Genomic DNA, 20,051 nt, shown 5'->3' with positions numbered 1-20,051 from the left:
GTATAATTTATTTATTTGACTGATATTTATTAATTTATTCATTGACTAACATAAATAATCACTAGATAATCAATGCAACAGATGTGTACATGGTATCTATCTGAAGCTAATTTGCAGCCCCCATCCTTGTTTAGGCTTCAAATCCAGATTAACTATTGAGTTGAGATAAAAATAACAGGACAGATAAAACAAAGTATATATATGTGTGTGTGTGTGTACATATGCATTGATTATTTCCTATTTTTCCTTCCTCCTTTCCTCCCCCCTCCCCCTTTAGTTTATGGCTTTTATGTTGAACTGGTTTAATTTAACTGCTGTCATTTTAATAAGCAGAAGAAATAAAGAAATAAACCAAAACAAAACTATAAATTTAATAAAGGCTAACTTAGCATGCAGCTATATCTTATGGCTACAGCTCAGCCACTTTGACTTGGTTACTGTTTACAGCTGGATTATTTATTCATTGTTTTGGAAATTCAAGTAATCAAAGCAGGAAAGTTAGTCAGCTATAACCAGCAGGATGGTGCAGTACAGTGCATGACAGTTATTTGTATATAAACTGTATTTTCATGTCATATGGTGGAGAACATGACAGCTGGTTGTATATACTGTTTGTTTTTGTCTGCGTCTGTTGAAATCGTTCACATTGATGTTTGTGCAGCTGAGACAAAAATAGAACAAGATAAATTAACATATCAGCAACAAACACAAGGCAGCTCTGTGCAGCTAAATGAAGCAAAACACACCAACAGATCTATTCTGGGACACTGTGCTGACTGAATAATTTCTGACAGAAGCTCATAATGAGAACGACGTTGGGGCATCTTAAAATAGATTTTGACTGAAGTGTCCCTCATAATTATTACCTTTGTACGCATTTCTTCTTAAGCTTACTATGTTTTTTTGTTCCTGTGTGTGTGTGTGTGTGTGTGTGTCAGGAGAACGGTGTTGAGTTTGAAGCCTGCCTCGTGGCTCAGTGCGACTCCCTGATTGAGGCGCTGACCAGACAGAAAGCCAAGCTGCTCACCAAAGTCACCAAGGAGAAGGAGTACAAACTAAAGGTGAGCTGCTGCATCGCTCTGCTCCTGTTAGACTGTGTGCGTGTGTGCGCGTGTGTGTGTGTGTGTGTGTGTGTGTGTGTGTGTGTGTGTGTGTGTGTGTGTGTAGCTACATGTCCACCCAACCTCTCAGTCAACTGAACTCAAGTCAAAATCAGCTCTGGTTCGATCAGCTGGAGGAAATAATAAGACTCATCAAACTGATGTGTACCAGCAGTCTGGACTCCTCCTTGAGGAAATTTTGTCTAACTGGATCCCTTTGAATTTTAATTGAACATCCCTGCAGTTTTATAAAGCATCTGGAAATCTGGTTTCAAATATTAAGTACATCTCTTTAGCATTAGAAATAAACATTATTAGTACTATGTTAATACCTCACAAACTCTCACAAAACAGCTGCACAAAGATGCAAGACAAGACCTCTCAGAAACATCACAGCTATCACGTGAGTGAAAAGAGTAAAAACACAAATACAGAGATTTCTTATGTGAAATGACCATATCTGTACTATCTTTGAAGGATGATAGTGAGCTCAATGCTTATAGTAAGAAGCCCCGGGGATTATAATATAAAAAATAAAAAATAAATAATAAATAAAAAATAATTTCTGTTCAGCAGTCTAGTTTTTTTTTTTTTTTAACTTTCCTCTGTAAATCCACTGCTGGGGTTTTCCTAAGTCTCAGTGTCACATCACATGGACGCCTGCCCAGCCTCAACGTGCCCACCGACCGACTGACCGTCTGGATGGTGGCGAGGAGGAAGCAGTGGTGGGAGGCGTTTGGATGGAAGCCCCAAGGACAGCTGTTGTGATTATCCACAGGCTGCGGATTGAGATTTAGCCAGAGGGCAAAGAGCTGGCAGGCTGCGATGGAGCCGGGACAAGAGAAGAATAGCTGCTTGTTGACGACTGAAAACTTCAACAGCATCTTCACGTGAATAAATGTTCATTTGCACAGTGTGTATCAACAGTTGATAGAATCATTAAACTGCAAGCTCCATTCATGTGGAGACAAAGGGAAAATAAAGGAGCTGCTGGTTGAAGACCAAAATTTGTGACTGAAAGATCCACGTAGACTGATGCTTTTTAAGGGTTTACATGAGTGTGGGGTTTAAGACTGGATGTGTATATTTACTGTGGATTCCAATCTCACAGCATTTACCTCTAAATTAAAAAAAAAAAAAGCTCACATATTTAATAAGATCATAGTGCAAATGACAAATTAAGGTGTAAAAACATAACAACTTCTTTTCAAATCAATGAAAAAGTGAACTTCATGGTGTAAATATAACCAGGAGTCTGATTTTCACACTACACCCACAACTCAGAAACAAATTATGCAGCTTTTCCATAAATGCATCATTGGACTGAACATTGCTTGTTTGCTTTTGGACGACTTCAAGTGTGCAAATTATGTAACTACGGTTCAACTCTTTCCATTTAAAAGTGCCAGTAGAATGTTGTAAAAGATGATCTATTTTAGGGGATCTTCATATTTTGTTTTTCAAAAGCACTTACAAGGCAAGAAAGGCAGATGTTTCTGAAATTCACCAAAGCCAGAACTTAATCCCTTAAAAGCTACATATTCTGGTTTCCTCTTTCAAACAACAGCTAGAAATACTTGCTGTATTTGTCTGAGGCCAAGTTGTCAGTAAGTTTCATCAGGTCATCAGTTTGTGTATGAACTGTCCATAAAGTGATGTCAATGCAGCAACATGGAAAGATTTCATTCCATTCACAGAATCAGACTATCAATGATAAATGACAAAAGATGATATAGTGAGAGCACTTTGAACTGATGATACTGAAATGTAACATTTGTCAATATAAATATTTGCAATAATGAAATCTAATCAACTGTCACTATGGTAACCATTCTTGTTAAAACTGTAGTTGATTAATAGACACAGCTAGGTTTTGTATTTTAATCTCTTCTGAGCCAGTTACTAACGTCTACTAGATACACACATATTTGTACCAGTGTGGATCCTCACTGACATGCGCTGTTTAGAGTCATGCCCCCCCCTCACACCAACCACCTTGACCCTGGAGTGTCACCCAATGTTAATGCCCTGGACTGACGGTTTGCCCTCAGCTTAACCACCTCAATCATTTTGTACTAAAACATTATGAAAGCTGCAGTTATTTTTCTCTTCTCTGTGGGGTTTCCAAATCCTCCCTCTCCAAAAATGTCACACTTTATGAAAATTTAACCTCTTTCCAAAAGCTCTTTCAGGTTCCAAAAATGTGCAGGTCTATAAATGAGTTCTTATAAATATAGACACACACACACACACACACACACACACACACACTGCTGGATTAATATTCACTTGGACAGATGACTGAGACTGAGTGTTCTATGATTGAGATAATGGTTCATTGAGTCTCGGTTACTCGAGTCAGACACTGATACGAAGCCTGATAACAAGCATGCTGAGCATATGTCCTTGTATACAGCCAGTATAAAACTCTATTTCCACTCAATACCTTATATAAAGCTCTACATCGTGTGTTTTTTTTCACAGCACCATGCCAGCACAAAGACTGTGCATTTACCAAAAATGGACAATATCAAAACAAAACAGTATTTCTCTAACCTGAACTGAAATGTGGTTCAGAGTGTGATGCAGATCCAGTGTATCTCAGATCTGTCCCTGCCTTAACATGTTTCAATATTTTCCCCTTCAACTTCATTACAGATGCATGTGGAGCATATTGAAAAAGCCCCTCAGTCCGTCAGCCTGCAGGAGCCTGTGGCAGGGAGGTGGCAGCTTGTCCCAGCGGGACAGAAGGAAATTGAAATAAATCTCAGATTTACTCAGGCTTTGCACTTCGTACTTCATGTTGTTTATACTCGAGAGAAAAGAGCGAGGTTTTGAATTGAAAAGCAAATTTTCTCTTGGTAAATAATTGTCTGTGTGTGTGTGTTTCACTGTATTCCAGCTGCATGTTAGTCTTAAGGTGACACATCGCTAAAAACATATATTATTTCTTTAATTTTTTTCCTCTTTAATGACCTTTCATTGACCTGATTCATTCTTTAACTCTCCTAATCCTTGAACAAATCCCAGAGACAGCTCAAAACCAAACATTTTCATACATACAACCAAACGTAGAAGGTGTAAAACAAAAATAAGTGATAAAAAAAGTGCACCTTTAGTGGGAAATTTAATGAATGTACGAATCAATACAGACACAATAAATAAAATAAAACTGTAGAAAAGTAAAAGGTTAAAATCTTTAAGACCTTCTGACCCTGCTTGCGCGCACACACACACACACACACACACACACACACACACACACACACACTGTAGATTGGTTTGATCCTCTTTCAGCTGACTCTTCATGGTCTTCATATTTCAGTTTAGACAGCATTTGACAGGTGGATAATTAACTGTGATCTCATTAACTATCAAATAAATGAGGGGACTAATTACCAAGACTTCATCTAATCATCTCTCTCATTCATTTAGACGGCCATTGTTTAACGCTATAATTAATTATCTTGGATTCACCGACATCACAAAACAGATTCTGTCTAATCTCTTGCTTAATCTCTGAAAAGTTGATGTATTTGCCATGTTCACCTACATGTACATTACATGTCATTGACATGTGTCAGTTGCAGGTAATTTAAAATCACTGATCAGTTGCAGTGTAGTGCAGGTGTGACTGAATGTAAACAAAAGGCTAATAAGGCAGCGACAGTTCGCTGACTTTCAATTAGCCTCGAACGACTGGTTGTGACACTTGTCCAAATCCCATTTCCCTTCTGCTCGGAGTTCAGCCAGCAGGTAGACATGTGATGTGTGTGTGTGTGTCTGCGTTTGTGTGTGATAGTGTGCCAGGAATGCTACGGGATTTTGAGAGATGTGTTCCAATCATGTCCTGAGCCAGTTTTTAAATTCTGCACCTTTTTCCTGTCCGTTTCCTGCCAGCCACTAACCCACCTGTCGTTTCCACTCCAATCACCCACCTCTGCACGTCTGTTCTCCGTTCCCTAATTACACTCTTAGCATACAGCATATGAGACTGAAAAGCAGTGCAATCCAGAGAAGCTGCCGGACCAAGTTTTTCTGTGTTCTTCATGCTATTAAGTGCCTGTTCTGTCACATATTTAACATATCAAGTGTTCTCAGCTATTTTTTTCTTTGTGTTATTACTTAACTTAAGCACTGAATCTCTAGCTTAACCCTAACCCTGTTCCCTATCATGTATACCCTAGACATTCAACAATAAGTAGCCATCAAGTTAGTTGCACATCAAGGAAAGGAAACGCAGTTCTGAATCAAGCTGGAGACCTTTAGCAGCTCTGTCTCGGTAAAGTCAGACCACAGTCAGACTGGGAAAGAAATTCAGCCCAGGACTTGTCACTGGGCCTGGCCACACGAATGACACTGATGGAGCTGGTAAAAACTTAAAAAACTTTTAGGGTGTCTTGACCGTTACTTTACGTTCCTCAGATGGCTGACCAGCACAAACCAGCGCTGTGCTAGCTGGGTTTTGGAGTGCACCCATTGATAACCTCTGTTGCAGATCTTGTCCACCTCATCAGACAAGTAAATTTGTTTTCAGTCTTTTGGACACTGAACCGTTACATATGGGGATTTCATAAGTCCTCTTAAGTACAATCAAGTATATTAATACTGAAAATGCTCTCTCAGCAGTTGAGGTCACCATGAAGGATCCATGGTTTAAATAAGTGATTAAAACTTTCAACAGCAAATTCCTCTGCTCTGCGTCTTTGTCAGGTGGTGCGTGACCAGATCACCCACTGCACCATGAAGCTACGTCAGACCACAGGTATGATGGAGTACTGTCTGGAGGTCCTCAAGGAGAACGATCCCAGTGGATTCCTCCAGGTATGTGTGTGATTGTGTGGCTGTGTGTGTGGTTTGTCTGCCCTTACAGGAGGTGTACTTGTAGGAAAGCTGCAAGTTCTCATTTCTCACTTAGAAAAGTACAAAATGTCAACTTTTCATAAGTGTAAAAAACAGCCCTATTTTCAGCTTTGTGGTGATAGATTTTTAAGCTACAGTCCAAAGGGATTTTAAACTGTTTGTGTAACAAGAATCTGGATAAATTTCTCAGCTCAACAGGGAACATGTAATCTGAACCAAATTTGGAGACACATGATTTTCATAGGAGAGCGAGGAGAAGTATGAAAGCATAGGATTGGCCTTGCTTTAACTATTTATTATTCCAATATCCCTGAGGATACTAAAAACAGCAATTAATGTATCCACCCAGCAATAACTGTTGCTGGGTGGATAAATAAATTGGAGTTGCCATGTTGTCTCTGCACCTAAGAAATTAATTTTCATACTATTAAAAACAGACATGAAACAACCAAACAAACCAGTGTTGTCTATGGCACAGAGGCATAAGTAATGAGTTCACTCAAAGTCTTAATCTCTTCTGGGAAGTTCATCATGGAATGACAGCCTTCTCCTTTAAAACTACTTTAATTTATCACTTAAATGTATTAGTTTATACACAAGGCAAAACAGTATGGGATATCATTTAAAAAATAAACTTGTACCAACTTTTTCTGGAGTATTTACAACCAAAAAAATACTTAGTTCCTTTGAGCTTGTGAGGAGAAATCTGCTTTGCAGGGAGCCTCTGATGTTTCTGATGCCAGCACAGATTAAAACACTACACAGTCAGAGAAGTCGGAGAAGATTTCAGCGCTGATGTGGGAGTAACAACACACATAATGCTGCCCTGCGCTTGCGCACAAACACAGAGCAACAAAGGATGCATCTGATTCACTTTTATACTGCAGCCGATCATTTTTAATTGACCTGACATGTTTAGTTTTCAGGAAGCTCAGATCCTAAATATAGCTGATCGATAGTTATTGATCTGTGCATGTTAGGCCGAACAGAGAAAGGTCAAATATAACATGTGCACCTGTGTAGAAGAAAGATGTAAAAGGTGTGTTTGGGGACCTAGAGACCCTGGGCCCTCTTTAACAGCTCAAAAACACACTTCACATTATTTTATCACTTTGATACTTCATGACAAATTGCTAATAAACATAATTTTGAACAGTACTTTTAGAGTCTCAGTGACCCCAGCTGTCAAATATGGTTAAATACAATATATTATTTCTATGCTGTGTGTCTATGATTGGTGTTGACTTGGATTTCTCTTATTACATTTACATTTATTAATGCAGTTTTAAACCTCTCTGGGTCCAAACATAACTAATGTGACTATGAATAATAACATACTATACTTGTCTTTGTTGATTGGCAGTAGGAGTATACCTCATATATATATATATATATATAAATATGGGTATTTGCACAGCTCATACAACAAATAAAAAATGGAATAGATGTGGTCTAATACTATTATAGCTTTATGTCATTTCAATACTATCAACTTCATCAAATATTTAATATTATTATTATTACGCATACAGTGGTGGTGGTGGTGTGTGGGACCACAGTTAAATGAACACAATGGTTAAAAGACAGAGAAGAAGAAACACTACATTTACAACATAGTGGCTGTTTCCATTTCTCTTGTGTCTCTGCTACCGGTAATGAATGATTTCTCTTCCTGTAAAGTCATAGCACATATAGATAATAGAGTTAAGGTTAAAGGGAGAGATGAAATAGAGATCAAAGAAGCTCCTGAGGGACACACACATCCTCTCTCTTCTATATCATTTAAATATTTAATAATGTATTGATTATGTGGTTCTATGTGGTTGACAATGCCCAGATACAAAGGAGAGGCTCCTAAGAAATCAAGGGGAGATATTAGTGATAAAATAAGCTCAGGATCATTTGCAAATTCAACTGATTTTAAGTGGAAGAAATGAAGCTAAATGAAGACATCTATGCTCTTAATGCTCGAGGCTGAATTTCCAGATCCTCTTCTCATGTTTTGCCCTAAAGAAAACAGAAATCCTGTTATTTGCAGTTGAGTGTAATTTAATGTAATGTATTCACTTTTTTTTCTGGGGCAGTGAAGCTCTTACCCGGAGATGAGGGGTCTAATTCGTATCCTTAAATATTTGAACTGCACTAATGCTTGCCTCATTTCACTTGTCGGACACAATGTAATGAAGCCATGGATGGAACAGATCCCAGAAGAGAAGCTGTTCTGTATGCAGTGAGGGTATCACAGCCTTGCAAGCATATTTAAATGGAGATGTTGAATGCATTTGCTCTCATTTCCTGTGTGTGTATGTGTGGTAATTTTCTCTTTATATATATATATATATATATGTGTGTGTGTGTGTGTAGATCTCCGACGCCCTGATCAAGCGAGTGACATCGTCTCAGGACCAGTGGGTAAAAGGCGCCCTGGAGCCAAAAGTTGGCCCTGAGTTTGACCTCACTCTCAACACTGACTCGCTGCTACAGACCATCCTGCAGCTGGACTTCTGTCAGGGCAAAGGTGAACAAAGAAAAATACACACTTTCTCTTCTATTGGCATTTCCAACCCATTTTACAAGAACATTTGAGTCATGACTACAGAATGGTTACATTCTACATTATTATTTATGTGCAATATGCCTTTTATTCTAACCTTCATTCTGTTTTTTCAGTGTCTTATCATATTTTAAACCAAGATAGCCTGACTGTTAGTCCCTGGCTTCAAAAACACTGGATCCCATATCCTGTATTGCAACTCAATAATGTCATTATGCCACATTCATCAATTCAGTCAGGATTAAATGATCTATATACAATTTGTTTTTATCACTATGCACTGCTTCAAATATGTGACGTCACAAGAGTAGCAGATTTTAACCAATTAAATGATGTAATTAGCAATTAGTAATTAGTTCTTCTTTAAGGTTAGATTAGGTTTAGTTTATAAAGGTTTGGGTTCAGTGCAGTGGAGTGCACCTTTAAATAGGCCCTATAAATAAGTCAACTTGACATGCACAAACAAACTCAAACATTCCTGATCTGACATGAAAAATACCCCTTGATGATACGTTTGATAATCAATAAACATTTAGTTGCTGCCACTTCTTCTCCTTTTGAAGTTCCCTCAACATGTACAGCAATGTACACACAACTGATTAGCTATTCATTGGCTGTTGCTACCCAGCAACCAGTTGGCATGCATGAGTAAACACAACATTGTTTATATTCATTCCGCTGCAGTACCAGAGATTGCCCAGATGTACTGTTAATGTACATTAAATATGTAATCAGCACTATGCATATTTTATTTCCATAATGCTCCACCGAGGCAGTAAAGAGGAGCTGTTTTCTTGTGCTGCTGTGGATTCAATGATAGAGCAAATAATTCTCATCATTCTCTGGTATCGATAATTAATGCTTCAGAAGCACTTTGTAATGTACATTTTGAAAAGTGCTCAAAAATAAATATTATCGTTATTATTATTATTGAATGAATTTCTTTCAATGCATTTTTTTTCAATTTCTTTTCAGTGGATTGCAATTACTACAAATTTATTAAAAACATGAGAAAAATACCCTTTATAAAATAAATTACATTTAGTTTAGTGTTGTGTCATTAATAATTATGGTGTGATTACGGCAATTGTGTGTTAAATGGGTTAATAGTATGTATTGCTGTTTGGTTTCTCAATGGAGTTACTTTAAATAAGTTGCCTAAAGATTTCTTCTAATCTCTAACACCATTAAATTCCTCAAAAGTGGGGACGTGGAGTCCTCAGATACAACTCGTAAATGAAGAATGTGACCCAGACTTGAAGGAGACTTTGAGGAATTTGAGCTCTTGTTGAGCTAATCTGAAAAGGCTCAGAGAGGCTTTGATCGTCCCTCCTTTGTTCTTTAAGGCCAGTGACATGAAGCTCATCTGTACATTTCCCAACCTTCAAATCCCATTGATCATCCAGAACAAAGTGTTAAGAGCTTAAAAATAGAACATTTGATTTTTATCTCTTTGAATTTTATTCTTAGATAACCCAATCATAGTGTAAGAGGCATTATAGTTCACAAAAGTAGCCCGACTTAATTCTTCATCATTGAGTTTTCATTTTCTAGCTGAATTGAGTCTGTTGTTTATGATCACGTCTTAAATTTGTTTTTGTTAAGGACTCAACATATCTACTGTTTTTCATTCTTTCATTCTTCTTCCATTGTAGACCATTGTATTTGTGTTTTCTCTATCTAATTTTAATTCAGTTGTTATTATTACTACATTATTATTATCATTATTGTAAATTGTGTGACAGACCTACTACCTAACAGCGAGGTCAGAGTCTCTTTTCTCTTGCAATGGCTAAAATGTATATATGTAAACTGAGCTGAGATACCATCACATACTTGAAAAGAGCACTGAGCACACAAATACTTTATGACCAAACCTTCAAGTTTGTACTTTGAAGTCTTTCTGTAGTTGCAGCGTTTTCTGATCTGCTGTCAGACATTTGGGTTAAAAAAGATATTTGTGTCCTAATATGCAGACGACACTACATTTTACAATGATGAAACTTTGTACAATGTTTATATCATCATCAAAAATAACAAAATTTTCTGATGTGAACTGTTGTATGCTCTTGTATTAAAACACCCAAACCAACGTCACACTTCCAGATGTGCAGGAGAATCCCTTATTGAAACAAATGCAGGCAGCAGGCAGTGGTGAGGCTGAGATGGAGACAGAGAGCCCAGGAGGTATTTCAGAGAATCTGCTTTTTCAAAGTAAACCTCTGTTTTCCTTCCTTGAGAATATTTTGTCACTCCTTCCTCCTCCCTCAGTCCCGGTAGACCTCAAAGCCATTCTGGTTGGAAAATCATCGTTCTCTTTGTCTCACAGCGTCTATCTGGTTTATTCCCTCTGCATGGTTTTTGTTTTCCAGCACCTCTGCAGTATAGCGTTGCCTTCACTGGGGCACAAAGTTTCCAAAAACTCCAGGAGCAGATATTTGTAGCCTGAAGTACTTCTGTTTTCCCCGAACCAGCCTTTCCTTTTCTCACCAAGTGTTGCATTTTCTCCTCAGTAAGCAGAGGAACTATGTATTAAACATGAGACAATGCATCGTATCAGATTTAGCTAACCAGATTAACTAATGTAAACACCAGAATATGAATGAATTAAAAGTAATTTACAGCATAGTACAGTTTTTCATTCTGTCATTCTTCTTCCATTGTAGACCATTGTATTTGTGTTTTCTCTATCTAATTTTAATTCAGTTGTTATTATTACTACATTATTATTATCATTATTGTATATTGTGTGACAGACCTACTACCTAACAGCGAGGTCAGAGTCTCTTTTCTCTTGCAATGGCTAAAATGTATATATGTAAACTGAGCTGAGATACCATCACATACTTGAAAAGAGCACTGAGCACACAAATACTTTATGACCAAACCTTCAAGTTTGTACTTTGAAGTCTTTCTGTAGTTGCAGCGTTTTCTGATCTGCTGTCAGACATTTGGGTTAAAAAAGATATTTGTGTCCTAATATGCAGACGACACTACATTTTACAATGATGAAACTTTGTGCAATGTTTATATCATCATCAAAAATAACAAAATTTTCTGATGTGAACTGTTGTATGCTCTTGTACTAAAACACCCAAACCAACGTCACACTTCCAGATGTGCAGGAGAATCCCTTATTGAAACAAATGCAGGCAGCAGGCAGTGGTGAGGCTGAGATGGAGACAGAGAGCCCAGGAGGTATTTCAGAGAATCTGCTTTTTCAAAGTAAACCTCTGTTTTCCTTCCTTGAGAATATTTTGTCACTCCTTCCTCCTCCCTCAGTCCCGGTAGACCTCAAAGCCATTCTGGTTGGAAAATCATCGTTCTCTTTGTCTCACAGAGTCTATCTGGTTTATTCCCTCCGCATGGTTTTTGTTTTCCAGCACCTCTGCAGTATAGCGTTGCCTTCACTGGGGCACAAAGTTTCCAAAAACTCCAGGAGCAGATATTTGTAGCCTGAAGTACTTCTGTTTTCCCCGAACCAGCCTTTCCTTTTCTCACCAAGTGTTGCATTTTCTCCTCAGTAAGCAGAGGAACTATGTATTAAACATGAGACAATGCATTGTATCAGATTTAGCTAACCAGATTAACTAATGTAAACACCAGAATATGAATGAATTAAAAGTAATTTACAGCATAGTACACATGAAAGGATAGCAGGAGAGCATCCTAACACAAAGAGAATGAATGAAAATGGTGTAATTTAAATATCTTTTGGTTGTGTATTAAATAATAGAACTACTCTGGCTACAAATACTGTGAAAAATACTGAATTTAAATACTGATATTGATATCTACATGTGTACTTCGACACTGTTCCTAATGTCCTGACTGCTGCCTTTCCCCTGTGTCTTCACTTCTCTTGTTTTTTGTCTTGAAAGATCAGATGAGTGCCAACAGATAAAGAGAAGATATGAAGCAGACTTCATTACCTTTAGATCTGTCTTAAACAAAATTTCTACTTCAGTGGTTTCATTATTATTCTGTTTGTTTCAGCTCATTTTGGAATGCAGTTTTGTCTCGTTTGTTCTATCACTTCAAGGGTTAGACAGATATATGGAAGGTCTTTGAGACAAAGCTGGTTCCTTCTTTTCTTGACTTTTCCTATAATCAGCTGAGAATCCTGTTTCCTTAAGTGATTAACTTAATTTAAATGGTTTAATCAGTACATCCTTCATTCGGGAGTTTTTATCTCAAGACTTCAAAGCTTATATCAGTCTAACACTATACACCACTAGCACTGCAACCTCTAGAGTGGGCATAATGTCCTCACATAGCCTACTTAAAGCCTCCACAGCTGTTGTCCTATAAATGAACCTGGAGCTCTTTCGCCTTTAAAGCTCATTTTATTCCCACTAGCTCCACATTAAGGCTCCTGTCTCTCCTCCTTCAGTTTGTTTACAACCAGCCAGATCCCTCTGTTTGTCGTCCGCCTTTCGTCCTTCCATCTCTCCCGCCAACATTTTCTTCTTCACCATCCTGACCTCTCAATCCCAACACCTCCACCCCCCCACCCAACCACAATCTTTACATCTAATCCATCCATCCATCTCTCCTCACAGTGGACTCCGGGCCCTCGGTGCCGGTGGCTCCTCTCCTGCAGCTGGAGAAGTGCTGCACCAGGAACAACAGCGCCACCCTGGCCTGGAGAGTGATTGCGCCCCTCAGCAACCCCATCGAGGGCTACATCCTGGAGTTGGACGACGGCAACGGAGGACAGTACAGGGTCAGTGAAACACACACACTAGTTCAGAATACACACTTTATGTAAAAGTATGTAGCTCCCTCTCTTTGAAGTTTTATTATTAATAATCCATAGGCTGTCCAGCTCTGACAAAAGCCAGATGGTTGTGTATATGTGTGAGATGTGTGTAGTTGAATAGGTATCATCAGCAAACAAGCTTTTTAAGTGTCTGACTAATTGACCTACATTTGTAATTACTAATACTTGATGATGAGTTTATACAGCAGTGGCTGTATAGAATACGTAAATGCATGCACTTAACCTGCATATGTGATGATGCTAAAGTGTGTGTGTTGGTGTCTTCTCTCAGGAGGTCTATGTGGGGAAGGAGACTGTGTGTACGGTTGACGGCCTCCATTTTAACAGCGCTTACAATGCCAGGGTGAAAGCCTACAATGCCATCGGTGTGGGGCCCTACAGCAAGACAGTTGTGCTCAAGACCTCTGATGGTAGGCTTTGTGTGTTTGTGTGTGTGTGTGTGTGTGTGTGTGTGTGTGTGTGCGTGTGTCCTAGCTTTGCTTCCAGCTTGCCAAATTGGCACAGAGTGGCTTCAACATAAAAGGACAGTGTCTCTTGTTTTGTCTCTGTTGTTTGTCTTGTTTCTCCACAGAACAGTTGTGTTTGTGTTGGTCTTTCTAATCATCGTGTAATTTCATTTGTTCTGTATTACAACAAAGAGGCTGGAGTTTTTTTAAGGTAAAGGCAAGAGATTAAAAAGACATGTAAGAGAGGAGAGGAGAAGAAAAAGAAAAGGGGAGTGGAGTGGACAGAAAGAAAATAAAGCAAAAATAAGGAAATAGAGGGGAAGAAGAGGAGTAGAAAGGAGAAAAGATAATCAGAAAAGAAGAGGAAGGAAAGGAAGAAAAGATGGATGAGAATTAAAATCAAGGGAAGGAAAGGGCAAAGGAGAGGACAGAAAAGGAAAAGAAAGGGAAGGGGAGGAGGAGAGAAAGGCAGGTGGGGAAACAGGAGGAACAGAAAAGAGAGGACAGGAAAAAATGGTGAAGGAGAACAGGAGAAGAGAGGGGAGGAGTGGACAAGAACAATAAGGAAGAGAAATCTTCCATAACCACAGTGGGACGAGGGTTACCCCAGACACACACACACACACACACACACACACACACAGAGTCTCTCTTTGCCAGCCACAAAAACAATGGGCATTAGAGTCTGTTTTCTGACTGATAACCGTTCATCCCCTCCCGTCCTCTTTTTATTTCTCTGTCATCTTTCTTCCTGCCTGCTCTCCCTCTCTCCCTCTCGCTCACCCTTCCTCCTCCTTTCACACATTTATGTCCTGCCAAAATTGTTAGACATGGATTTCCTTACAGAGTCAGAGTCTGTGTGGAAGAAACCAAATGTTAATACTTGTATTATCCAATATAATATATATTCTAGTAGTAGGAAATAAATAAAATGTGGATTAGCTGTTTGAATTAGCTCAGGAAATGTTCCCACAGACAAATGTAAAACTCCTTTTTAAAAAGCTGTTCATTCTGCACAAGTTCACATTGGGAATATTTGACACTGACACAAGATAAAGATGAAGAATCATATTTTACTGTTAATCTAAAATACCAACTAAAGTTCATTCATAGTTAAGACTTTTGCATGTTGGGGATATCAGGTACAGCCTTTGAAAATGTCTGAAGTTGAACTATTTCTTGCTTATCAAAGCGAAACAATTCAGACGTTGACAAAGATTAGTATACGTTCTTTCAATGTCCTTAACCATAATTAGTGTAAAATGTCTGGATAGAACGACAGTGAGTTGACGAAAATATTTTTTTTCTTGTTCCAATCTATCAACTTTTCTTGTTATAGCACAATAAGTTACTGATAAAAAATATTTTGTAACAGGAAAATCATCATCTTCTTCTTCTTCTTCTTATCAAAATAAATGTAGCAGATTTTTGTTTAGCAGCAAAATGTGTCCAGAGTTCAGGATGGAAATCCAACTACAAACCTACAGTACATCTAGCTCAGGCTGTGTTAGCATCACTGACATACAATAATGCAAAGCTACTTTAATGGATTTCATGTATGTTTGGACACAAGTATGAAACCAAAATGTGTGCAGGTATAGTTGTAGTTTTTTTTGCAGTAAGATGAAAAGTTGTTTTAACATCATTATTTTGATAAAATACTTGAAAGGAATTCCACATCAGACTACATGTTTATGCTTTGTGATGTCCTCTTTTGTGTCTTTTAATAACTCTCTATTCAAAACCTGATTATTAGCAGGCAAATGTAGCATTAGGACTGACTGTTGTTTTCCTGTCTCAGTGGCTTGGTTCACCTTCGACCCCTCCTCAGCTCATCGGGACATTGTCCTGTCCAATGAAAACCAGACGGTCACCTGTAACAGCTACGATGACCGCGTGGTGCTGGGAACTGCTGCTTTCTCTAAGGTGAATGTTCGCACACATTTGGATCTGAGGGGAATATTGATATGATGATGATCACATTTATCAACTATTTTATGGTTTCATATCTCTGGTGATTGGCCTTTTTATAGTGGATCACATTTATACTTGTCTGTACTGTTTTGTCTTTCATGAGGAAGTGGCTGATTCACACTGAAGATTAATAACATTTATTCAATTTCTCCCTGAATTTCAGGGCATCCACTACTGGGAGGTCTGCATCGATCGCTATGACAACCACCCAGACCCTGCGTTTGGCGTGGCGAGGATCAACACCATGAAAGACATGATGTTAGGGAAGGACGACAAGGCGTGGGCCATGTATGTGGACAACAACCGCTCCTGGTTCATGCACAATAACTCCCACACCAACAGGTAGGTGTACACTCTATGTGACCACTCTGTTATTTATGTATTTAGAGTATGTGTGTGCATCATATCTACAGTATGACACACACACACACGTACACTAAATACTTCTTTCAACAAAAAATTAGGTATCAGTCCCTTTGAATGCACACTGATGTTTGCAGGAACACAAACAATAACTTGAGATTCATTCCTCACATCCTTTGGTGTCATTCTCTAAAAATGTAAAACTTAAAACTAAATACTTACTTACATCAACATGTTGATACACAACACTTCTTTGTAGCTGTTCTGAAGTCTTCAACTATGTAGATGTTTTGTTTTCCATTTTCCCCTTTAGCATTTTCAGGGCTTCTCTTTTGAAAGTTCAATCACCTTTTAAATCTTAAGTTTTAAGCCAAGATGGATGAGAAGCTCTCAGATCATCTACAGCTACATGACAGCTGCACACCTCCATCAACTGAGGAGGATCATGTGATACAGCTGAAAGCTTCAGAACAGCCACTGAGGCCCTGTTCAGACCCGCTCTATATACAAATTACAACAAATGTGTTGTTGTTTTTAGTCAGTCTGACTATGACAGATGGGTCTATTGTCAGTGTGTTTGTGGGAGAGAGAGAGAGAGAAGGAGAGAGAGAGCAGGGCAAGGAGGGGAAGGACCAACTGCTGTTAACAGGTTCAAGAATAAACTTTTATAATTACATTTTTTAAAGATCAGTAATTTGCTATTTATAAAAAACAATGTTTGAGTTGCTAGGTGATAAGAGAAAAAGAAATCCAACTAAAATCAGACCAAAGTCAGTTGATATCAATCCATTTACATTTTTACATTTACTCACACTTTTATTCAAAGTGACTTACAAGTGAGGGACGTCAGTGAAGCGTCAATTTATAACCTAATGGACTCTTCTAGAGGAATACGACTTTATTAATAACTCATTTACAGTGTAAGTGCAGAACTGATGGGTTATTACAGAGTCAGAAACCAATCATCTTTAATTAATGTGGTTCTCAAGTCAAAAGTTCACTGAGAGAATTCATCACCTCTGCAGCTGAAGCTTAAGGTGTCTTTTTTCTGATATGTTGTATTCATTGATGTGTTATTACTGATGTTGACCAATACATTTTCCAGTTAGTTTGACATGTAAGTGTGTGTGCCTCATTAGAAAATGAATGGTATTAATCCTCTGAGCTCACAGCACTTGTATGTCAACAACAACAGCAGGAGACAGAGACTTTGTAACGAGGCGCTCTCTTCTTCCATTCATCGTTATGCCTCCTGCATGAAATCTCACACATCTAAGAAGTGCATGCACACAACAACGCACACGCATTCATACTATGATGATATATACACAGGATGACAGAGGGACCCCCGGGGCTCATACAATACCAACTAACAAACACACCAGGGAGCAGTAGAAGAAGACTGCAGGCTGCAGGAGACATCAAAACATCTCTCTGCACCATCTCTCTCCGTGTCACAAGGAAGCTATCAAACTCACATTAAACATTTATTTACACAAAAATGTCTTTTCTTCACAAGAAAAAAGTCGACTCTTCACAGTAATATGCAAAACCTCTGGCTTTATTTCTCCCCTCTCTCTACCTCGGTCCACCCAGAGTACAGATTTATTCTCTGTGCCTCTTTGCTTTCATGCCATTAATCATCTCATGTCTGTGTTTCATATTGTTATTTACCTCGTATTGATTTCTTCATCTCCCTGAGCCTCAGCTCTCACACAGCCCACTCCTCAGGCAGGTACTGCGTCTTGTCTTTGTGCACACAGCTCAGAGAACTGAGGCAGTTTGCACATTTACATGTACAGAGGTGATTTCACACCTTAGCTTCTGAGCAAAAACACACGCTTTACAATTAAAACACAACTTCAGGAGTTGTGTTTTGATTTTTAATGAAACTGTTCATGTTCCACACAGATGCAAGAGCACTGATATAGTCTGATTTCCCAAGCTAGTTTTTTGATGAGCTTGAAAAAACAAATGATGAAAAATTTAAATTGCCAAACAAAGGATTATATTTTTTACCTTTACTTCAAGCACGTCTCTCTATCGTCATACTGTATAATAATACAACAATCTTGTCAACATCTTCCTGTGTATACAAGTTCCTCTTATACTTTATTTAAGGGATAATACCTGACAAAACAACTTTGTTATAGCCCTCACATCATCCACTACAACCATGTAACATACATGGAGGATGTTTTCCTGCTCATTCTCTGGCTTCTTACCAACAAAATGCTAAATGTAACCAAAATTAAAGATCAACTGTTATTTTACACATAAAACTAATTTTGATCTCTTGCGTTTGTGTTTTAAATATCATTAAATGTCGTTCCTGAGCCTCGCACATGACGCAGGTGTTTGTGTAGAAATGAATGTGCCAGTAACAGTGAGGTTTCGCTGTAGAGCTTGAGATGGGACAACAACAACAGTGACAACAAGGAGGTGGAGACAAGGGCCGTTAATTTAACAGTAGACGTAGAAAAAGGCTTCACACTGTCAGTGTAACAAGCATGGATCCATTTTGAACTTATTTTTAATAGAGCTGAAGGGAAACAAAGAAACAGTGAAAGATTTCCACAATATTTGGTTAAAGGTCTGCCTGTTTTCATCACATTTTCTTGAATGAAATTATTAATATTTTTGAATCTTGTCCACTGACAAACCAGGTCCACGGTCAGTTTCAGTTTGACTTTGATCCAGGAGTCAAATTCTTAAGCTCCTCTGTTTTAATTGCACTTATATTCCTCTAGTTAAACTATATGTCCTGTTTTCACTACAAATCTTTATCTGTGTGTGTGTGTGTGTGTGTGTGTGTGTGTGTGTGTGTGTAGAGCGGAGGGTGGCATCACTAGGGGCTCGACTGTGGGCGTCCTGCTGGATCTGACCAAACACACTCTGACCTTCTACATCAACAAGGAGCAGCATGGACCGACTGCCTTCGAGAACCTGGACGGGGTCTTTGTGCCTGCGGTCAGCCTCAACAGAAACGTACAGGTCTGTGTGTGTGTGTGTGTGTGTGTGTGTGTCCTGTATGTCCCGTATATACTGTGTCTGTCCTCAGGCACAAATGACCTGATTGATGAAGTTGTTGTTGATAGAGCTGCCAAGACCTTTTATTATATATTATATTATAGACATTTTATTGTTAGTGTGAACTGAAGCTTGAATACAACTGATTCAAAAAGTTCAGTATTGCATTGTCATACATTTAGGGGGACACTGTCAAATAATAAAAGCTGAACTGAAACAGTTGATTGATTGTTTGGCTGTTGGCAGAAAATTAATCCTCGACAACTTTTGATAAATGATGAATAGTTGAACTCATTAATCAAACAAACATGTCAAAGATTTGCTGCTTCCAGCCTCTTAAATGTGAGTCCCTGCTCCTTCTCTCTGTTTTATATCCTAATAAACTGAATGTTTCCTGTTTCGGACTGTTGGTCAGACAAAACAAGCCATTTGAAGACATCATATCAGTAGGTTCTTACATCAGATATCGACTGATAATAAATAGCAAACATCAGACACAGGACTGTTGTGCATTCTTCTCTGTCTGTTTTGCTGCTATTAAGGACCTAAAGCTCTTAAATGAAGCACCAAGTTGTGTTTGTTACATCTGAACTTGGACGTGGGAGTTTAAAGTGGAGCTCTTGAGAGTAGTGAACCACTTACTGAGCTTTTTCCAACACACGTTTTTAGCTCCTTTTAAGTGTTTACAACCAGAGGCCCATCAGCTGGTGTAAAACATCATCTTTTCTCTTTCTTATCAGTAAAAAACTGTGAATATTTGAGTGACTTCAGGCAGCATTGTTGCACCACTGCTCGCTCAAATCGCCCTTATCCTTGAAACTTGATAACTGCTTCACTCAAATCACATAATAATTCCTTAGGTTTGTCTCAGAGCTTCACAGCCCTTCATCTTTAGACCTTGCCTCAGATAAGAAAACATTCCCTCTTCCAGGGCAGAC

The 20,051-nt window shown here is 38.5% G+C and overlaps 1 protein-coding gene across 2 annotated transcripts in view; it reads left to right on the top strand.

The window, feature by feature from the left end:
- LOC139612156 (tripartite motif-containing protein 67) overlaps nt 1-20,051 on the top strand; it is a 48,792-nt gene that overhangs the window by 22,895 nt on the left and 5,846 nt on the right. Inside the window, exons 3-11 of one of the 2 annotated variants that reach the window (XM_071467427.1) lie at nt 939-1,061; nt 5,814-5,924; nt 8,328-8,481; nt 10,624-10,704; nt 13,080-13,243; nt 13,572-13,710; nt 15,548-15,672; nt 15,884-16,062; nt 18,915-19,077. In XM_071467427.1, the coding sequence (XP_071323528.1) occupies nt 939-1,061; nt 5,814-5,924; nt 8,328-8,481; nt 10,624-10,704; nt 13,080-13,243; nt 13,572-13,710; nt 15,548-15,672; nt 15,884-16,062; nt 18,915-19,077 (1,239 nt within the window). The remainder of the gene's footprint in view (nt 1-938; nt 1,062-5,813; nt 5,925-8,327; nt 8,482-10,623; nt 10,705-13,079; nt 13,244-13,571; nt 13,711-15,547; nt 15,673-15,883; nt 16,063-18,914; nt 19,078-20,051) is intronic. The other variant, XM_071467426.1, reaches the window with a different exon arrangement.

This window comes from Trachinotus anak, unplaced genomic scaffold (genome assembly GCF_046630095.1).
Source record: "Trachinotus anak isolate AG129_WGS33_773 ecotype Australia unplaced genomic scaffold, CSIRO_AGI_Tana_v1 ptg000031l, whole genome shotgun sequence".
In the NCBI taxonomy this organism is placed as follows: domain Eukaryota; kingdom Metazoa; phylum Chordata; class Actinopteri; order Carangiformes; family Carangidae; genus Trachinotus; species Trachinotus anak.
The sequence above is the reverse complement of the archived record's forward strand: the minus strand, read 5'-3'. Positions and strand labels throughout refer to the sequence as shown.